This window comes from Perissodus microlepis, chromosome 8 (genome assembly GCF_051167445.1).
Source record: "Perissodus microlepis isolate ML-2025 ecotype Zambia chromosome 8, ASM5116744v1, whole genome shotgun sequence".
Classification (NCBI taxonomy): Eukaryota; Metazoa; Chordata; class Actinopteri; order Cichliformes; family Cichlidae; genus Perissodus; species Perissodus microlepis.
The window spans coordinates 15,393,351-15,410,277 of NC_140468.1; the positions used below are offsets into that span (position 1 = coordinate 15,393,351).

Consider the following 16,927-nt stretch of genomic DNA (forward strand, 5'->3'; position numbering starts at 1 on the left):
AAAACTGTGAAAGTGTGTGAATAGGTGAATCAGAGATGTTGTGTAAAGCACTTTGAGTGCTCAAGTATAGTCAAAAGAGAGCTATATAAAAACTGAACCATTAAATTAGTGGTTGTGTGACTTACTTTTTCCTTCCTGTCAGCTTGAAGCAGTTAGATTCTTCTCCTCTGACATCAACAAGTCATTTTCACCCAGTGAACTGCCTCTCAGTGGATATTTTCTCTTTTCCTGACTATTCCCTGTAAACCCTAGAGATGGTTGTGTGGGAAAATCCCGGTAGATCAGTAGAAATACTCTGACCAGGACATGATTGTTTGTGTCAGACAGGCTGGTCTAAGTCACTTAAATCGCATTTCCTTCTCGATGTGATGCTCAGTTTGGACCTGAGCGGGTTGTCTTGACCTTGTCTACATGTCTGCATTGAGCTGCTGCTATGTGATTGGCTGATTGGATATTTGTGTTAACAAACTGTTGAACAACTTTACCTGACATAGTGGCTGGTTATAAAACAGTACACATCATATATGATGTTTTTTTGTTGTTGTTGTTTTTCATTAAAAATTAATGATCTGCATTTGTGGGTTTGTTGCTTCTTGCTTTACATCCAGATCCATGAAAAACTGAAGCAGTATGAGAAACACAGCCCGACTCCAGTCCTGCACAGTGCCTCCTGTTTGGCAGAGGATGTAAGTGCAATTAGAAGTGAATATATATTTTCTCTGGTGACTAGAAGAATACTTTGAAATACTTAAAGCAGTAATTTTCTGATTTCAATCACCAGCTAGCAGAAGAGCTTCAGAATGGGCCACTGGAGGATGATGAGCAAGAACTGCTGCTCCTCTTGAGCACTCCTCATCTCAAGGTGCGCGCGCACACACACACACACACACACACACACACACACACACACACACACACACACACACACACACACACACACACACACTCAGCCTTTTTCAGCCTGCATAAAGAAGCTGTTAAATGCTAGACCATACTTCTCCCTTGCTCTCTTTCCTTCTGAGGTTTGATCTCTTTAATAATGCTGCTTCACAGTATTTTTGCCCTGCACACCTCTGATTTTTCCACATTTATTACATAACACCACCGTCAGAGCTGTCTGCACCCCTTCCCCATCCCCTAGACACACACAAGACTGCCTAATTACTCTGATCAAGTGATTATGCTCAGGTTATTGGCTGTCTGGGAAGCATTCTGGGAATTGATGATAGCTGTGGAATCAGAACGTTCATTTTATTCCCTCAGTTTTCTTTTCCCCAGAATTCGTGTATGTTTTCTACGTGCGGTAACCTTCTTTTCTGGATCCTTTTATCTCTGTTGATCGAGCTCCTAAATCTTGGCTTGTGATTCAGGCAGTGCTATCGGCTCATGACACAGTGGCTCAAAAGAAATTTGACCCTGTGCTGCCACCGCTCCCAGATGATCTGGACGATGACCTGGAGGAAGAGTCTGTGAAGATCGTTCGGCTGGTGAAGAACAAGGAACCACTGGTAAGTGTCTAAGGGTGCACTTGGGCTTTTCATTAATACCTTTCATTAGTACCTGCTTTTTGAAAACTACTGCTAATGAAATAAAAGAGAAATGAAACTGATTCAGTAAATCAGATTATAAGAAACGTGCACAAAAAAGCAAAGAAATATTCCTACTGAGTATCAAATATGTGCTGATGATTGATATTAGATTTTCCTATGAAGGTGAAATCAACAGCTTTATTTGAACCTGTTAAATTGGAGTTTGAAACAACTTTATGAAGGGCATCGATAAAGAGGAGCAGTCATACTCATATGTGGAAAAGATCAACCCCAACCTGCCGGCACCCACTGCTTCATTCACAAGTTAGAACCTGTGTACAGGAGGCTGTAGAAGACATTACAGAGCCGGGTCATTTTCAGATATTTATTGACTCTTAAACTGGTCCCAGTAAGTGGGACAAGTTGCCTCCTTCCCCGTCCAGAGATTTTCAAACGTCGGTAAAAGAGGGCGATGTGCTGCAAATGACGCTCTGCAGGATAGCAGAAAAAAATCATCAAAGCAGACTATTTTTAAGGAATTGGTTGTAGTGGGGTATTAAACCAACAGCTGTCTCTTATATAACTTGTATAACTTACTAATACTTTGATTTGTCGGTAAGAAGAACAAAGTGCTACGTAAATGCAAGAATGTTACACTGTACAACTGGAAATCCTCATCCTGTCCTCAAGAACTTTAGTTTAATGAACTTCAATGAACAGTCTTGCATAAATCTGAAGTATGAATGAGTGTCTACAAAATCCACAGAAAACATATATACGGCTAATGCAATCCTACTTTTATATCAACAAGCAGCTAGCTGTAGATTAGACTTTGGCTGAGTTTCATTGTTGACACAAAATATAAGCTTCAGAAGTTTTGTCAAAGCCTCACAGACCACTTGGTCCATAGCCAAGCTAACAGTTCCCCCCTATTTCCAGATTTAAGACTGTTAAGCTAAGCTAACTGTCTGCTGACTGCACCTTCATGCTTTGAGTACGCAGACATGATATTAGTGTTTATCTCTTCATCCAGCTCTCAGTAGGAAAGGAAATAAGTACATTACATTTTCTAAAATGTCAAACTAACACATGATTTACTTAAAGCTAAAAATGTAGCTGTAACCCAGAGTAGCAAACAGTGATTGAAGCTAAAGTGGGCTGCTAATTTTTTGCTTGATGCAGCAATTAGAAAACCTGTAATTACAGCATTTAAATGTCATTAAATTGCATGAACTTTTAGTAGAAGCACAAACAAGTAGGCAATATTGATGATGGGGTATCAGACTCTTCATTCACGTACCATTTTGACATTTAGCTTCAGTCAGTTATTGATCTTTCCAATTACAACTAGCTGCAAATTGGGAGCCTCTTCCTCCAGTCGGAGGATTAAGCCAGCTTAGTGACTTTGGGATGAGATTTGCTATGAATACATCTTATTTATTAATGTGCGTGCTTGTATAAACAGGGAGCGACTATTCGGAGAGATGAAGCAACAGGAGCTGTAATTGTGGCCCGAATCATGAGGGGAGGCGCAGCTGACCGGAGTGGTGAGACTGAGTTTGCAAAACATTTCTACTGAACTTTAAATGCCAGATATTTTTTATGTGGAAAATCAAATGCGTAATGGAACAGCACTATTGTTTCTATCGGCAGATTATACTATCTCTATTACTGTGGATGCTAACGCTACCCAGTGGGACTTTCTTAGCACTACTGATATACTGAGAGAGATGTGAGTAGATTACATTACGTAACCCTGTGAAGTGTAACAGAAATCAAATCCATGAGATTAGTGCCACGAGATTGCATATTTTGAGAATACAAACTAGGTTTGCGTCTGGATGTTGCCATAGTAATGTTATCGACATACTGGCAACACAAAATCGTCTTTTGTTCACATTTCAGGTTTATAATCTAAGAATCTGTGTATTGGGCATTTCTTTAGCTGTATTCCCCCTGCGTGCTGTGCTTGTGTTTCCAGGTCTGGTGCATGTAGGGGATGAGCTTCGAGAGGTCAACGGAAACCTGATAACCCACAAAAGGCCAGATGAAATTAGTCAGATACTGGTAATAAATGTGGAATCGGACTAGTTCAGATACTATGATTCTTGTAGCTGGCAGCCGATCATGGTGGTGCTCTGTTGTTTTTTGTTTTGTTTTATTTTTAGTCCCAATCACAAGGCTCCATCACACTGAAAATCATCCCAGCTGTTGCAGATGACGATAAAATGAAAGAAAGCAAGGTTAGGAATGCTTGCTGCGTGAGTACGCAGGCTTTTCTTATGGAAGGCCACGACCACTCAGCCCTTTATCAAGGTTTATTCACATGTATCCACTTTACTTTTCTTTACCTTGCCCTTTAGTGTTGCGTATGAGCAAATGTTTGATTGTGCAACTTGCTGAATTACAGAACTGTGGAAAAAAAAAAATGTCATGATCCACCCCTCATTTAAAAAATAAAATAAATACCCCAAAGCATGACAGAGCCTCCACTCACTGTTGTATCTCTCCTGATCTCTTCTGTGCAAACTGATAACGATTGGAATCAAAAATGTAATTAGGGTTCATTACTCCATAAGACCTGTTGCCACAGATTTTTTTTTTTTTTTCTCCAGTCCATTTTCAGCTTTCTTTCCTTGGAATAAAAGCCTGATGAGGCTTCAGCGACCAGTTGTTGCTTCAGCCTGTGTCAGATCTCTGCTGGATCTTGGATCTGTGTCAGGCTGATAGTAACAAAGTGTCTAAAGATGCAGTTTAAAATTGTTATTGGCTTAGTCGTCTGTTATGTGTAGACACACTGACGAGTGGCTCAAGACTTTTGCACAGGACTATATGTGTATTCACCAAAGTATCTTACACTTTTCTGTATATAATGAATAAAGTTAAATAAATACAGAGAGTTTTTAACAGAATATTCCTCCTTCTTTTTAAAGGTCTACATCCGGGCTTTATTTGATTACACACCTTTTGAGGACAAAGCAACCCCGTGCCAAGAGGCAGGACTTCCCTTTAAACGGGGTGACGTTCTTCAGGTTGTTAGCCAGGAGGACCCCACCTGGTGGCAGGCCAAGAGGGTGGGCGACTGTAACCTGCGCGCTGCCCTCATCCCTTCGGTGCAGTTTCAGGAGAGGTAGCTTGCATCAACAGTCTGTGTATCAGATGTTAAAAAGCTGCCTTTTTTATCAGTAATACATTTTTGAAAATGTTTGTTTTTCTTCCCAGGCGACTGAGATACAGGATGAAAATGGGTTCCGTATCTGCTCCCATTTCCCCAAAAGCTCCCACATGTAAGCATTACTTACTATATACAAGTGCAAATGTTTTAGACTCTTAGATCTCAACACACATCTTCTGTTGTGGGTCAAATCTAATCTATCCAAGGAGGTCCTAAAAGAGAGATTATAAAGAGAAGGAGGGGATCAAAGATTAATCTCTGAGGGGGGGAAATGCATAATCCATCACTTTAATTTCCTAAATCCAATTTAAAAGATGAAATGACGCAAGTCCTTTTCTTGCATCTACAAAAAGATGCAGTAGTAAAATGGTTTCTCTCCTTTAAAAATCTGATTATCCAGTTATTCTTAATTTTAAAAAAAATTAAAGTCTTTCCAGTAGAGAAAGAAGATGGTTGAGGATCTCCGAGCATGGATACAGTGACAGTTATGAGACTGCATTGTGAATTTGAGAGAGCTGAATGTACACTAGGGGTCGCCGAATAGTCTATGTCACACTCTACAGTGATACTGTGTATTATTCCTTGCTTTGCTAACTTCAGATGAACGGGCCGATAGAGGTACGTAGAAAACCCCTCATTTTAGCAACCATCTCTCATCCCCAGTTTGGACTGGCTCCATGTTTTTCTTGCCTGAATTTCTGTATGAAATTCTCATCGACCCATCTGAAACACAAATTTTGGTCACTTTCCTCCTCCCCATCCACACTGTGCCATGTTTTGCCTTTACAGTTTCTTTAATTGCCACAAATCCTCTCCTAACCTGCTGTGTTCTCACGTTAAAGTACCCCCAACACCTCCTCCCTCCTCTTACCCTGTCTTCTCTTCCCGATTGCCATCCAACAGAAGACTGTGACAATAAGAGTGCTGTGAATGGAAAGGACATAGGTGAGCAAGCACAATCAGTGAGTTTATGTTAATCACTGCAACATCACATCTTTCGCTCAGTCTGTGTGCTAAGCTTTTTCTTTTCGAGTGTGCATATTATTCCTCAGATTGTGTGAGACTGGATTGCTTTGTGTTGCTTCATTGATTGTTGAGGGTTAGGCCAGGTAACCGTCAAACAGAAAATAGTCCACGTGTGTGACCACTACACAAGAAATTCTCACCAGTAGGTTGACCAGGCTTCCAGGATGTGACTGTGCTTCAGTGGGTGTTTCTTCACACCATTTTTGACCTTCTTTCTTTTTTTCTCCCCTAAACCATGTCCACACCCATCTGTCCGCTAGAGCGAACTATCTCTACAGCTGCCTTAATGTAGTGTAATTTCATTTAGACATTCCTGTAGTGGCAACTAGGGTGACCAGTTTCCAACAAGCTAAACATGGGGCAAAAGGGTATGTTTGTATGAGATAATATGGGATACTAATGCTGAGAGGTAGTGTCAAATTTTCATGTATCAAACTCATTGCAGTCATTGAGTCGACCATAAACTCCTCCGTGTGTATTCCAGAGTCAAATGTGAGGCTGTCTGTCCAGCAGTGAAAGCTTGGCACAAATTTGGTCACACAACAGGACAATGAAGTCCATCAGCAAAACTACAGCAGAATGGCTGAAAAAGAAGAGTCGATGTACTGAGTTATGGGGTGTATTTAGTTTTTTCACAGATTGCATTGAGTCCTATTAAAAACTTTGTTTCACCATAAAGAATATCGTTTTTATGATCCAATGGTGGAGTCTTAAACTTGTTTATTCCACTTTTCTAATTGATTCTTTTTAGTTCACCTAATGAACTAAAACTACCAAACTTTTCTTTGATTATCAGCAGGGATGCATCCATAGATCAGCATTTTTTTTGAGCCAAACATTTCTACTGATTCTCACTTGTACTGTGGTACTTAACATCATATTCTTGTCTATCCAGAACTGAACAGTAACCAGAAACTGCATAAAAGCTCAGAGCGTTTCAGTCTCTCATATCACTGTAGCGTAATTGTAGTTGTAGTTACGCAGTTTTTATGTGTTTTTTTTTGTTTTTTCGTGGTCTTTTCCATCATATTGTGCCAATAACTGAAGTGAGTTTCTCATTGAGCGTGGCATTGATGTAAATACAGTGACATGTGAAACTGCACTTGGGCAGTGTTGACTTTTGGAAATTGGAGCCAGAGAAGAAAATGATTGATGAGCAGTAACACATGAATGGGGAAACCTCGTCACCCTAGTAATATAACCATTTTTTGTGGTTTTTAAACGAAACACCTCAGCAACTTCCTGATGGATTGCCATCAGGTTTACTGCACATCCCCATGTTCCTCTTAGGATAGGATGTAACAGCTTTAGGAACCCAACTTTCTTTAGTGCCACCATGAGCTCAGATTTTTTTTTTCCTCTGTAAAATCAAACAAATTTTAATATAAATATCGCCTGTTAGGGTATGATTGGACTGGCAGGCTTTTTGCCCTGTGTGCTACAGCCATCGTGCTTTTCAGTGTTCATGTGGCGCCTCATGCCATCTCAATGTGCTGCAAATGGCCCATCATCATGCGTCATGCTGACAGTGATTACCCTGTGCTTTAAGAAGTTAGACACAGCATGCATGGCTTCTGATCTTTTTATTCTGTTTCAAAAGAAATAATAAAATAAAACTTAAGTTGCTTTACTCAATGGTCTAATATAAGTTGTAGTTTCTCCCAAGAGTAAGGCAGCCCCTGCCTTCTGTGGCCATGCTTTCTCATGGGATTTTTACTCAGGTACTCTTACTGATATCTAATGGTGTTGTCCACTGTGTGTGTCTTGTGTGATACTGTTTTGACATGCGATTTTCAGCTACCTCAAACCTGTTTCTTAATATCAAAGTGGCAGAGCGATCTGCGATACATGGGCAGGATTTTGGTGTATTTATTGGATTTGTATAAGTGTGGATCAGTGCAGTAGCATATGTACCCTAAGGCTACCTTCATGTCTTTAACAGCTAGCCTACGCAGAAGCTTCCGCCACAGGAAAGATCGCCAGGGTTCTCCTGGTGAAGCGCACACTCCTGACGCCAATCACACAGAGTTCCTGATTTACGAGGAAGTCGCACAATATTTTGCACGTCCTGGAGAGAGACCTCGCCTTATAACACTCATAGGTTCGTCAATTGGAGTGAATTTTAACAGCGAAGAAACTAGAGTTTTGATGAGAAATTCAAATACAGGCATCACGGGTTATGAATGTCATGGTACTTTTGGGATTTTAATTTAACTGTTCTTTATGTGCATAAACTCAAATCTGTGTTTACAATGTTAAAATAGTATTTTAACTTGACACGGTGAAGTCATCCTCAAAATTCTTTAGGATGTTCAGGAACCACCAGGAGTCAAACCTGTCATGAAGTGGAAACTGCTGGAATAGCAGCGTCACAGTGAAGTGAGTTTTACATCACTATGATGTAAAACTCATAGTGATGTAAAACTCACTATGAGTTTTACATCTCATAGTGAGTCGAACTATGAGATGTTCGACCAAGAGTCGGCACTCTTGGTCGAACTGAGAGTGCCGACCAAGGACGAAGCCTCTGTTCCAAAATTGACTTCATCAAAGTCTTTATGGACTTTATGGATAAAGCAAATGCCTTATGGACAAGAGTTTCAATGTCAGATGAGACCAATATTGAGCTTTATGGCGGTAATGACTGTTGGTATGTTTGGACAAGTAATGCTGAGGTTTTCAAACCTGAGAACACTGGTGGAGGTAGCATCATGCTCTGGGGCTGTTTGTTTGTAATGTTGGTACGTTACACAAAGTGTATGGAATCGTGGAGGAAGACTACCTTGGAATTAGAGTCAGATAAACAGCTAGACAACTGAAACTTGGGCACAACTGGATGTTTTGGAATGGATAAAGCAGGCTAATATGATTGTGAACCGGCCTTCGAAAAAAACACGACCTTAACCCCATTGAAAGTACGCTCAAAACCAGCCAATTTAAATCAACTTTAGCCTTTCAAATTTAAAAATTCAAATATTAGTGTGTATATTAATGTATAAATTTGGCTCTGTGAGAAAATCCAAAAAGATTCAAACTTGTGCACAAACTTCTTGGGATTTTCTTTAAGAGATTACAGATGTATGCTGTACAATCATTTCATCCTGGAAAAAGAACAGTTCAAAGAAATCATTAAAAACTCCAAAAACTACCATGTTATTCATGCCCACAATGAGTGAACTTTTGGCCAGATCTATACACACATGTTCCAAGTTCATGATCATCTTATATAAACTAGCTATGCTGTTTGTATGGTCATAGGTTCACTTGGAACACGGATCGCTGAGCTCAAACAGAAGGTGATTGCTGAGAATCTGCGGCGGTACGGTTTGGCTGTGCCTCGTAAGTGTTGTTTATCTTTTCTAATTGACTGTAAGTGTTTACACTGAATTCATAAGAGTGAAGTAAAAGAGCTTTCGAGTGAGTATAAGGCACTTTGTTCTTTGGCACTTCATACCTGCAAACGCATTCAACCTTTACATTTCTCTCAGGAAACTCCCATAATTTGCGTGACCCTCAAAATATTACACGAGTTTCCAGATTATTAAACAAACAATCCACACACCACATACCATTCCAATTCAGTTTTGTTAGTTATGACGCCATTTCACAACAGCCGTTCCTTCAATGCTTCCAAACCCATCTGTCGCACCAACCTGGCAACCCACTGCCTAATTCAAGGGAGGTGTGTGCATCTAATCTCTGCACAGGCAGACTGTGAGACGGTGAATCATTTAACGTCACCATCATAGCTGCTGTTTTCCCCAGTTTATCTACTGTGACGATTCAGTACGCGAGACTTTAAAACACGCCAAAATAAACAAACTCCCTGTCACATACATGGAGCTTGTTGATGCCTGTGACAGGGAGTTGCAGACTTTGGTGTAGTTGGAAAGATGTTCAGCTTTTAATAACTCATTGGCAAAACATAAAAAAGAGAACTGGTACTGACTGAGACAAGTATCTCTTTGCAAGTTGATTTTACAGTAAACGCACTGCTTTTTAATGCAATCAGTATCGAGCTTAATGAGATATCCAGAAACATACAAGCATCCAGTATCTTGTGTCTTATTTTCCAACTTGCTCTTTCTGCTGACCAACGGCGCCCTGAAGACACCACTCGAGCCAGGAAGAGTCATGAGAGAGAAGGAGTGGAGTACCACTTCATCAGTAAAGCTGCTTTTGAGGCAGACATCCAGAATGGCAAGTGAGTGCTGGGAACAATGTTTTCTGATGAAGTGCAAAAAAATTATAGAACACAAAAGGGTTAATTGAAGCGTTTCAGCATTTTAGTTAATTTAATTAACTTGTTAGTGATGATGATGTGTTTCTGCAGGTTTATTGAGTACGGCGAGTATAAAGAGAATCTCTATGGCACCAGTTTGGACTCCATTCACAGAGTTCTGGATCAGAACAAGGTCTGTCTGGTGGATGTGCAGCCAGAGGTAAGTGTTTTTAAAAATATGGTAGGCGGCACTGTCAACCAAATACACTTCTCATTTAAATCGAATTTCCTCTGTGTCAATGTAAAAGTGCCTTCTTCTTTAAAAGAAGTAAAGACAGCAGGTTGCATATTGGCCACATCGTGCCATATACATGTGTAGTATGTGCAATATTGGAATACATTTCATATTATGGTATTTTTCAAATGAAATTGGATTGATCTGTTGCCTGCGTCCAGACCTGTGAAGCTTTCCGGAGCCTGGAGACAAGTGATAGAAATGCATGATATCAGGCAAATTGACTTTTCACCTTATTTTGTGCAACTGTCTGCCAACATAAAACCAATAATAAATCATCAAAAATGTTTATTTTAACATTTTTAGTGGCTCACAGGCTGTTTCTGTTTGCTTCAAAAAGAATATCCTCTCTGATAATTGTGCAGTCTTTTATACTTAGACATTGATTTGACTTTATATGGTCTTCTGTTTGTGCAGTATATCTTCTCAGCATAGAAAAAGCTCTGTGGGATTTTTATATGGGAGTTTGTAAATGGCTGATTGGTCTTATTACATTCAGGCATTGAAGACTCTCCGCACCGCTGAGTTCAAACCATATGTCATCTTTGTAAGGCCTCGCATCGGTGATGGTCAGAGAAAGCAGTTTGGCTCCTCTTCCTCACTCAGCGTAGGGGTCACGGTGAGCGATCCCACATCAAACCTGCCAGACGTGCAGTACACTTTCTGGGCTTATTAATTGATGGTGGAATATAAATGAAGCTTACAAAGGCTTAGTTCAGACGAAGGTAATCTTGCATTGTTTGTTTTGTTGAGAAAGGAATCATATCAAAAGGTTGATTGAAGCTCAGTAAATAAAGCTTTTCTTCACATGGCATGCATTTAAACTCAGTGTGTGAGCATTTTATGTTTAATATAAACTGCTTAAAAAAGTTTAAGTTACTTAGTTGTACAAACACACAGCCAAATATGTTGGTGTCTGTGAAGGTCATTTGAATACAGTGAAGTGAATGAGCTGTGTCATAGTATGGTATGCTATCCTGTTGGAAGCAGCCAACAAAAGATGACACTGTGGTCTTTAACAGATGGACATGGTCAGCAACAATACTCAGGTGGGCTGTGGCATTTAAACGACGCCAAGATAATATCCCCCCACACCAACAACAGCCTGAAGATGGGATGGATCCATGCTTTCATGTTGTTTATGCCAAATTCTGAGAGATGGTTTCAGTAGATCAGTTTCCCAGCCTGTCTGGGACCAAAAATCATGCCATGTTCAAAAAGTCACATTTTGACAATATCTCAATATCTGCATGTCAGCTCTGAAGGGTACTGAGTAAGAATAGAGAAATTCCATATGGTCATTAGTTTAACTTCGGCCGTTCTCTAGCAGAGTGTATTAGCAGCTAAACACTTGTCTCTCTTCCTCTCCAGGACGATGACTTGCAGGAAATGAAGCAGTCGGCAGAGCAAATGGACGAATGCTACGGCCACTGGGTCGACTACGTGTTGGTAAAGGAAGATCCAGCTAGTGCCTTAGCAGAGCTCCAGGTTGTATTGGAAAAAGTACAGATGGAGCCACAGTGGGTGCCTGCATCCTGGGTGAGGCGCTAGCCAGCTGACCTTCCAAATAGAAAACGAGGACAGAACTGTGGCGTGCCTCTGAAGGTGCTGAGCATTTGGACTGATCCAGTGTTTTACTGCCGTGTAACCATTCCACAAATGAGTATGTGAGTCACTGTAAAAGAACATCCAATAGGCCTGTTGCAGAGTGGTCAGCATAGAATGACCACAGTAGTCAGATAGTGCTGGTGTACATACCGTATATCCTGATAGTGCAGTGGCTTTATATGAGAAAGGTATGTAGTACAAGCATGCAGGACAAAGTTCCTACAGCAACTTATTGTCAAAAACATCTGCACTCAGTGTGGTCAGCTATGTAAGCCCCCTATTATAACAGCAGCTATAATGTGAAGTGCCATATTGAATGTTAACTGTAAAGCAGAAGAAATCTGAAGACCATATGACTGATTTTGCTTTGACAAAAGTTTGAGTTTAGTGAAGTGGGTTGAATTTGTCTACATTTGCTTGAGAAATAAAACAAGACCAACTCTGTTTATTGGGGAAACTATTTTACTGACGGATCACACTCATGAAACAATTATAAACCATAAACAAAAGGGAAATATACATATGTGGTTGCGTTGTGTGCAAGAACAAACAAGGCCTTTTACTTCCAAAGCTTCTTGATGGACATGTTCTTCTCACTGTCTTTCTGCATGACCTGATAAAGTTAAACTGCGTTAGTATAGTGCAAGACGCGAACACTGCATTCAAAAATTAGCTTTAGGTTATACTGACCTTTGCCACCGCCATCTCAAAGTCCTCCTGAGTGACGTGCACTCTCCGTTCTCTCAGAGCATACATCCCTGCCTCTGTGCAGACGCCCTATAATACACAAATGCAGTAGGGGAAATTTAATGATGTAGTTCCTCATTTAACGCAGCTTCCATTTAGCAGGTTAATTCTCACCTTAACCTCAGCACCAGAAGCTCCAGGCATCAACTCTGCAATCTTCCTCAGGTTAATGCCGCGAGTCAGATTCATCTTCCTGGAGTGGATCTTCAGGATATCCAGACGGGCCTGTGGGCGCATAATTAAGTGTGCTTAGATACAAAAAACTCAGCATGTTTGAGTAAACACGCTAAAGGGTATAACGATTAACTACCTCTTCATTGGGAGGCGGAAACTCGATTTTCCTGTCAATCCTGCCTGGCCGGAGCAGAGCTGAGTCCAAGATGTCAATACGGTTAGTGGCCATGATGACCTGCAGAGATGGACGACATACTATTAAGTATATTTGAATAATTGGGGTTATTTAATACTGTAACTCCCATGTTTGGCACTCATGAACATTTAACAAATGCAGCATTACTTGTTTCGAAATATTATAAAGGTCTTCTGTAGTCATCAGCAACTTTAGGTGATGCTGGCATATAAATAAATACCAGTTGTACCACAAAATGTCATTTATGCATAAAGAACCTATACAGCAAGCTGAAATGTCATCAGTGACGCATGTTTTAAGAGGCTGTCCTGTGCACATAGTAAGGATATGAGACTACACAGTGATCCTCTGCAGTACCTTGATGTTCTTGGTTGCCTCGAAGCCATCCAGCTGATTGAGCAGCTCCAGCATCGTCCTCTGCACCTCACTGTCCCCGCCTGAGCCTCCCTCCAGCCGAGATGAGCCGATGGAGTCTATCTCATCCATGAAGATGATGGACGGAGCATGCTCTCTCGCCATGACAAAGAGTTCTCGCACCATACGGGCACCTGCGGACAGCCAGGGAGAAATCAACCAAAACCAGTTATTAAAAACATGGGGATCAATTCGATCCCAGTGTACAGGAAAGAAAAGGCACGCACCCTCTCCGATAAATTTCTGGACCAGCTCTGATCCAGACACCCTGATGAAGGTGCAGTCAGTGTGATGGGCCACAGCTCTGGCAAGGAGGGTCTTCCCTGTACCTGGGGGGCCATAGAGCAGCACACCCTGCAAGCACAAAGGAAAATCTGAACCACCTACACAGATGCGACAAGTGTAGCTTTAGTTAACCGATTTAATCAAATTATCTTTTTCCCCCCTCTCTTTGCTTTTCATGTTTTAGGACTGAAGTGAATGATGGGCAGGCAACAAGACGAGAAAATGTGTCAAAGATATGAATTTTAAGATATGAATATAAAACCCTAAGAGAAACTTCTGAAATTCGTACCATCGGCTCTCTTGTCAAATACCCACCTTGGGCTGGGCAATGCCTAAAGCCTCGAACAGCTCGGGGTGTTTGACGGGCAGCTCAATCACTTCTTTGATCTCCTTGATCTGCTTATCCAGGCCGCCGATCATTTCATAGGTGGAGTCCGGCACCTTCTCCACCATCATGAGGGACACCAGAGGGTCCACCTTGTTAGGAAGGATCTTGTGCAAGGTGTAGCTGTCGTTACGCAGAGCTACACGACAGTTTGGAGTCACCTAGTGGCAATTTGACAGAAATAATAACAGAACAGTTTAGGTTTCCTGATTCCTAGTACTTATTTTATGAGTAAAATGCATTTTTTTTTCTTGTTTAGCTCTATCATACTTTACAGTAAATATTACAAATGGACTCAGGTTTTATAGTACTCACATCATTGATGTCAATGTTTTTGTCCACATCCACCACAAACTTTCCCTCTGGATGCACCTGAAAATGATGAACAGACATAAATTTATATAAACTGTCCACGACTGATTCAAAAAGAAGGATGCTGCATGGTGAATGTACACAGCATACCTTAACTAGCACTTTCTTTTTGTCCATGACCCTCACCACCTCTCCCACGTAGGATCCCTGTTCCTGTAGTAGCTGCAGCTCTTCACGAAGGAGACGCACTGAGACCAAAGTAAGAAAGGAAATGTCTGACTGTGTACATCAGAATGACACAATTCCCAGTAATGTGGCAGGAAGATAAAGCACCATACCTTTGGCATTGAGCTCATTTCTCTGTGCCTGCAGACGTCTGAGATTCTGACTCTTCTCGTTCACAGTCAACTATGAAGAAAAAAAGCAGGTCAGGCATGACGGGCGAGCGTGCATTAAAAAGCAACAAAAACAAAAAAGATTTTTCATTTCCTCACCTGCAACTCTTCTATCTTAGATAAGTAGTACTGCCGCAGACCTGATCCACCTTTACTCTCCCCCATCTCCATCTGCTAAAGAAACACATTGCAACGTCTTCACAGCGAGCTCTTGAACATTTAAATATGGCATATTTAACCTCCTAGGACCTGGCATCCACATATGTGGACATCACATTTTGGGTTATTTAGACCAAAATACTCAATTTTGCTCTAAATGGGCCTGATATCCACTTACGAGGACATTATACTGCTACTGTTCTATTGAAATTTTAAAGGAATATCCTCATATGTGGCTCTCATTTTTCTTAGAAACAAAAATTAGGTAAAAAAAAAAAAAAAAAAATCTGGTAATTCTTAATTTTTACATTCATCGGGTCCCAATCAGCCCAAATATCAAAGAGAAATTAAAAATGCATGCCGTGGAAGAGTTCGGGTCTTAGGAGGTTAAATATGCATCAATCAATGACTGCGTTCATAAGCCATCAATTTTGTTTCATTCTTGTTTTAAGCTAAGAAAGTATGTTGGCCAGTTGATTGCTATGCTGCCTGCCAATTTGTGTGAGTGATGATGATTTTGACAGAGCCGACAGCAAACTGGGTCAAATGAATTCTCACTAATGAGAAGTGCTTTTCCTTTAGTCCCCATTTGCAACTTAAAAGTTGTCCATCAAGTGTGGTATGGTGGTTAAAACTGCTGTATCACAGTAGGAAGGTTCTGGGTTTGAATCCAGTCCAAGGTGGTGTAGGATTAATTGGTGACGGTGTGAATGTGAACACGAATATTTGTATATATGAATTAGCCCTGCAAAAGACTGGCGACCTGTCCATTATGTACCCTGCCACTGGCCCTATGACAGCTGGAATAGGCTCCAGCCAAAACGCAATGCTAAATTGGAGCAGAGACGTCACTGTGTACTCTGTGTACCCTCAATATGAAGCAGCCTCTATGCATACAGTTTTAGTTAGGCAGATATCTCCTGAAGGATGCAAACCACGTCTCTTTTTCCTACTATAGCATTTACGCCACTACATTTAAAGTTAAAGATTAAGATACCAATTATATAGCAGCCTACAGACTTATGCTGTAAAAATACTGAGGAACTGTAACATTTTTCCCGCGAACATTATTTTAGATTAACCCAGCAGCATATAAATCATCTACATTAGCTTTTTGTGGTCCCGAAAAGTCCAACGTACATGCCCGATGAGAGGATCTTATGTTGGACAATGCAAAGTACACAGCATTTATCAGTAAATAGTGTATGCCGAGCTTGACATTATCTAATATTATAGAAGAAGAATAGAAATGCACATTTGTCCAATTTTCATTGATTAAATTGGTGGACTGAACTGGTTGAAATTGACCACTGTTTACATTAGCCCTTAGGCCTAACCTGTAGCACCAACACAGGAAATATCTTTTACGCAAGGAATTAAAAAACAAACCCCAAAACAACCTATGTAACAAAAAGCTTTAAAGTGTGTAACGCTAACTTTCTCCCAACAATTACAGTTCATTAGCAAACTAACATCAGTTAGCTTACGTACAGACGTGCACGTATATTAATAAAGTAACGCTTGGTGTTTCCCATATAATAAACTCAGATATATATCTCTCATAATATGCTGAAATAAGCACCCCTGTGTGGTCAAAAAAGCTAAGAATAGAATAAACTGTCCGCACCTCGCTGCCAGTCATCGTGAGAAGCTAGCTGGGTTAGCTACAATGAGACAGCAAACCGGCACAATCGCTGCTTTCAATGAAGTGACGTTTCCGTTTTTACACTGAAGTCCCGCATCCTTCCCTCAAACAACCGATTTTGAATAAACTATTAGACCCACAGCAAAACAGAAACGTTTCCTTCGCATGGCAGTCATAAAAGCAACAAAGCGGCAGGGGAAAAAAAAAAATACACCTACATGATCAATTCCGTCCACCTCCATCTTGAAATTTCTACATCCGGTTAAAGCCACTGCAGACCAGGCGCTATTTCCGGTACAGTGGCGCGTCTTCGTGGTATTTCTTTGATGTATAATATATACAAATGCAGACATCGCCACC

At 40.7% G+C, this 16,927-nt stretch overlaps 2 protein-coding genes across 8 annotated transcripts in view; one reads left to right on the forward strand and one right to left on the reverse strand.

Annotated features, from left to right (window-relative positions):
- The window catches only part of LOC146381628 (MAGUK p55 subfamily member 3-like), a 27,434-nt gene extending 15,135 nt beyond the window's left edge, over positions 1 to 12,299 (forward strand). Inside the window, exons 4-20 of one of the 4 annotated variants that reach the window (XM_084937717.1) lie at positions 609 to 686; positions 782 to 862; positions 1,371 to 1,508; positions 2,995 to 3,076; positions 3,511 to 3,596; positions 3,698 to 3,772; positions 4,463 to 4,659; positions 4,752 to 4,816; positions 5,305 to 5,322; positions 5,608 to 5,649; positions 7,380 to 7,451; positions 7,673 to 7,831; positions 8,989 to 9,069; positions 9,841 to 9,934; positions 10,064 to 10,172; positions 10,747 to 10,866; positions 11,619 to 12,299. In XM_084937717.1, coding sequence (XP_084793843.1) covers positions 609 to 686; positions 782 to 862; positions 1,371 to 1,508; positions 2,995 to 3,076; positions 3,511 to 3,596; positions 3,698 to 3,772; positions 4,463 to 4,659; positions 4,752 to 4,816; positions 5,305 to 5,322; positions 5,608 to 5,649; positions 7,380 to 7,451; positions 7,673 to 7,831; positions 8,989 to 9,069; positions 9,841 to 9,934; positions 10,064 to 10,172; positions 10,747 to 10,866; positions 11,619 to 11,798 — 1,677 coding nt within the window. In that variant the 3' untranslated portion in view covers positions 11,799 to 12,299. The remainder of the gene's footprint in view (positions 1 to 608; positions 687 to 781; positions 863 to 1,370; positions 1,509 to 2,994; positions 3,077 to 3,510; positions 3,597 to 3,697; positions 3,773 to 4,462; positions 4,660 to 4,751; positions 4,817 to 5,304; positions 5,323 to 5,607; positions 5,650 to 7,379; positions 7,452 to 7,672; positions 7,832 to 8,988; positions 9,070 to 9,840; positions 9,935 to 10,063; positions 10,173 to 10,746; positions 10,867 to 11,618) is intronic. The other 3 variants (XM_084937718.1, XM_084937719.1, XM_084937720.1) reach the window with 3 other exon arrangements.
- On the reverse strand, positions 12,300 to 16,889 carry psmc5 (proteasome 26S subunit, ATPase 5). 4 transcript variants are annotated; one of them, XM_084937721.1, is made up of 12 exons: positions 16,786 to 16,889; positions 14,863 to 14,937; positions 14,707 to 14,776; positions 14,519 to 14,616; positions 14,372 to 14,428; positions 13,987 to 14,217; positions 13,614 to 13,740; positions 13,330 to 13,520; positions 12,913 to 13,011; positions 12,717 to 12,827; positions 12,546 to 12,632; positions 12,300 to 12,468 (listed from the first exon to the last, which is right to left on the reverse strand). In XM_084937721.1, the coding sequence occupies exons 1-12, from the start codon at positions 16,807 to 16,809 to the stop codon at positions 12,415 to 12,417; spliced, it is 1,224 nt and encodes a 407-aa protein (XP_084793847.1). In that variant the 5' UTR covers positions 16,810 to 16,889; the 3' UTR covers positions 12,300 to 12,414. The 4 variants fall into 4 exon arrangements, with proteins under 4 accessions (XP_084793847.1, XP_084793848.1, XP_084793850.1 ...); XM_084937722.1 differs by having other exon boundaries at positions 14,863 to 14,934; positions 16,786 to 16,865; XM_084937724.1 differs by lacking the exon at positions 16,786 to 16,889 and adding an exon at positions 16,550 to 16,776 and having other exon boundaries at positions 14,863 to 14,934.
- Positions 16,890 to 16,927: the final 38 nt, after the last annotated feature.

Coding starts and splice junctions, on each gene's coding strand:
- psmc5 (XM_084937721.1), bottom strand. CDS start 16,809: ATGGAGGTGGACGGAATTGATCAT. Junction 14,777..14,862: donor CTAAGATAGAAGAGTTGCAG/GTGAGGAAATGA, acceptor TTTTCTTCATAG/TTGACTGTGAACGAGAAGAG. Junction 14,617..14,706: donor AAATGAGCTCAATGCCAAAG/GTATGGTGCTTT, acceptor CTTTGGTCTCAG/TGCGTCTCCTTCGTGAAGAG.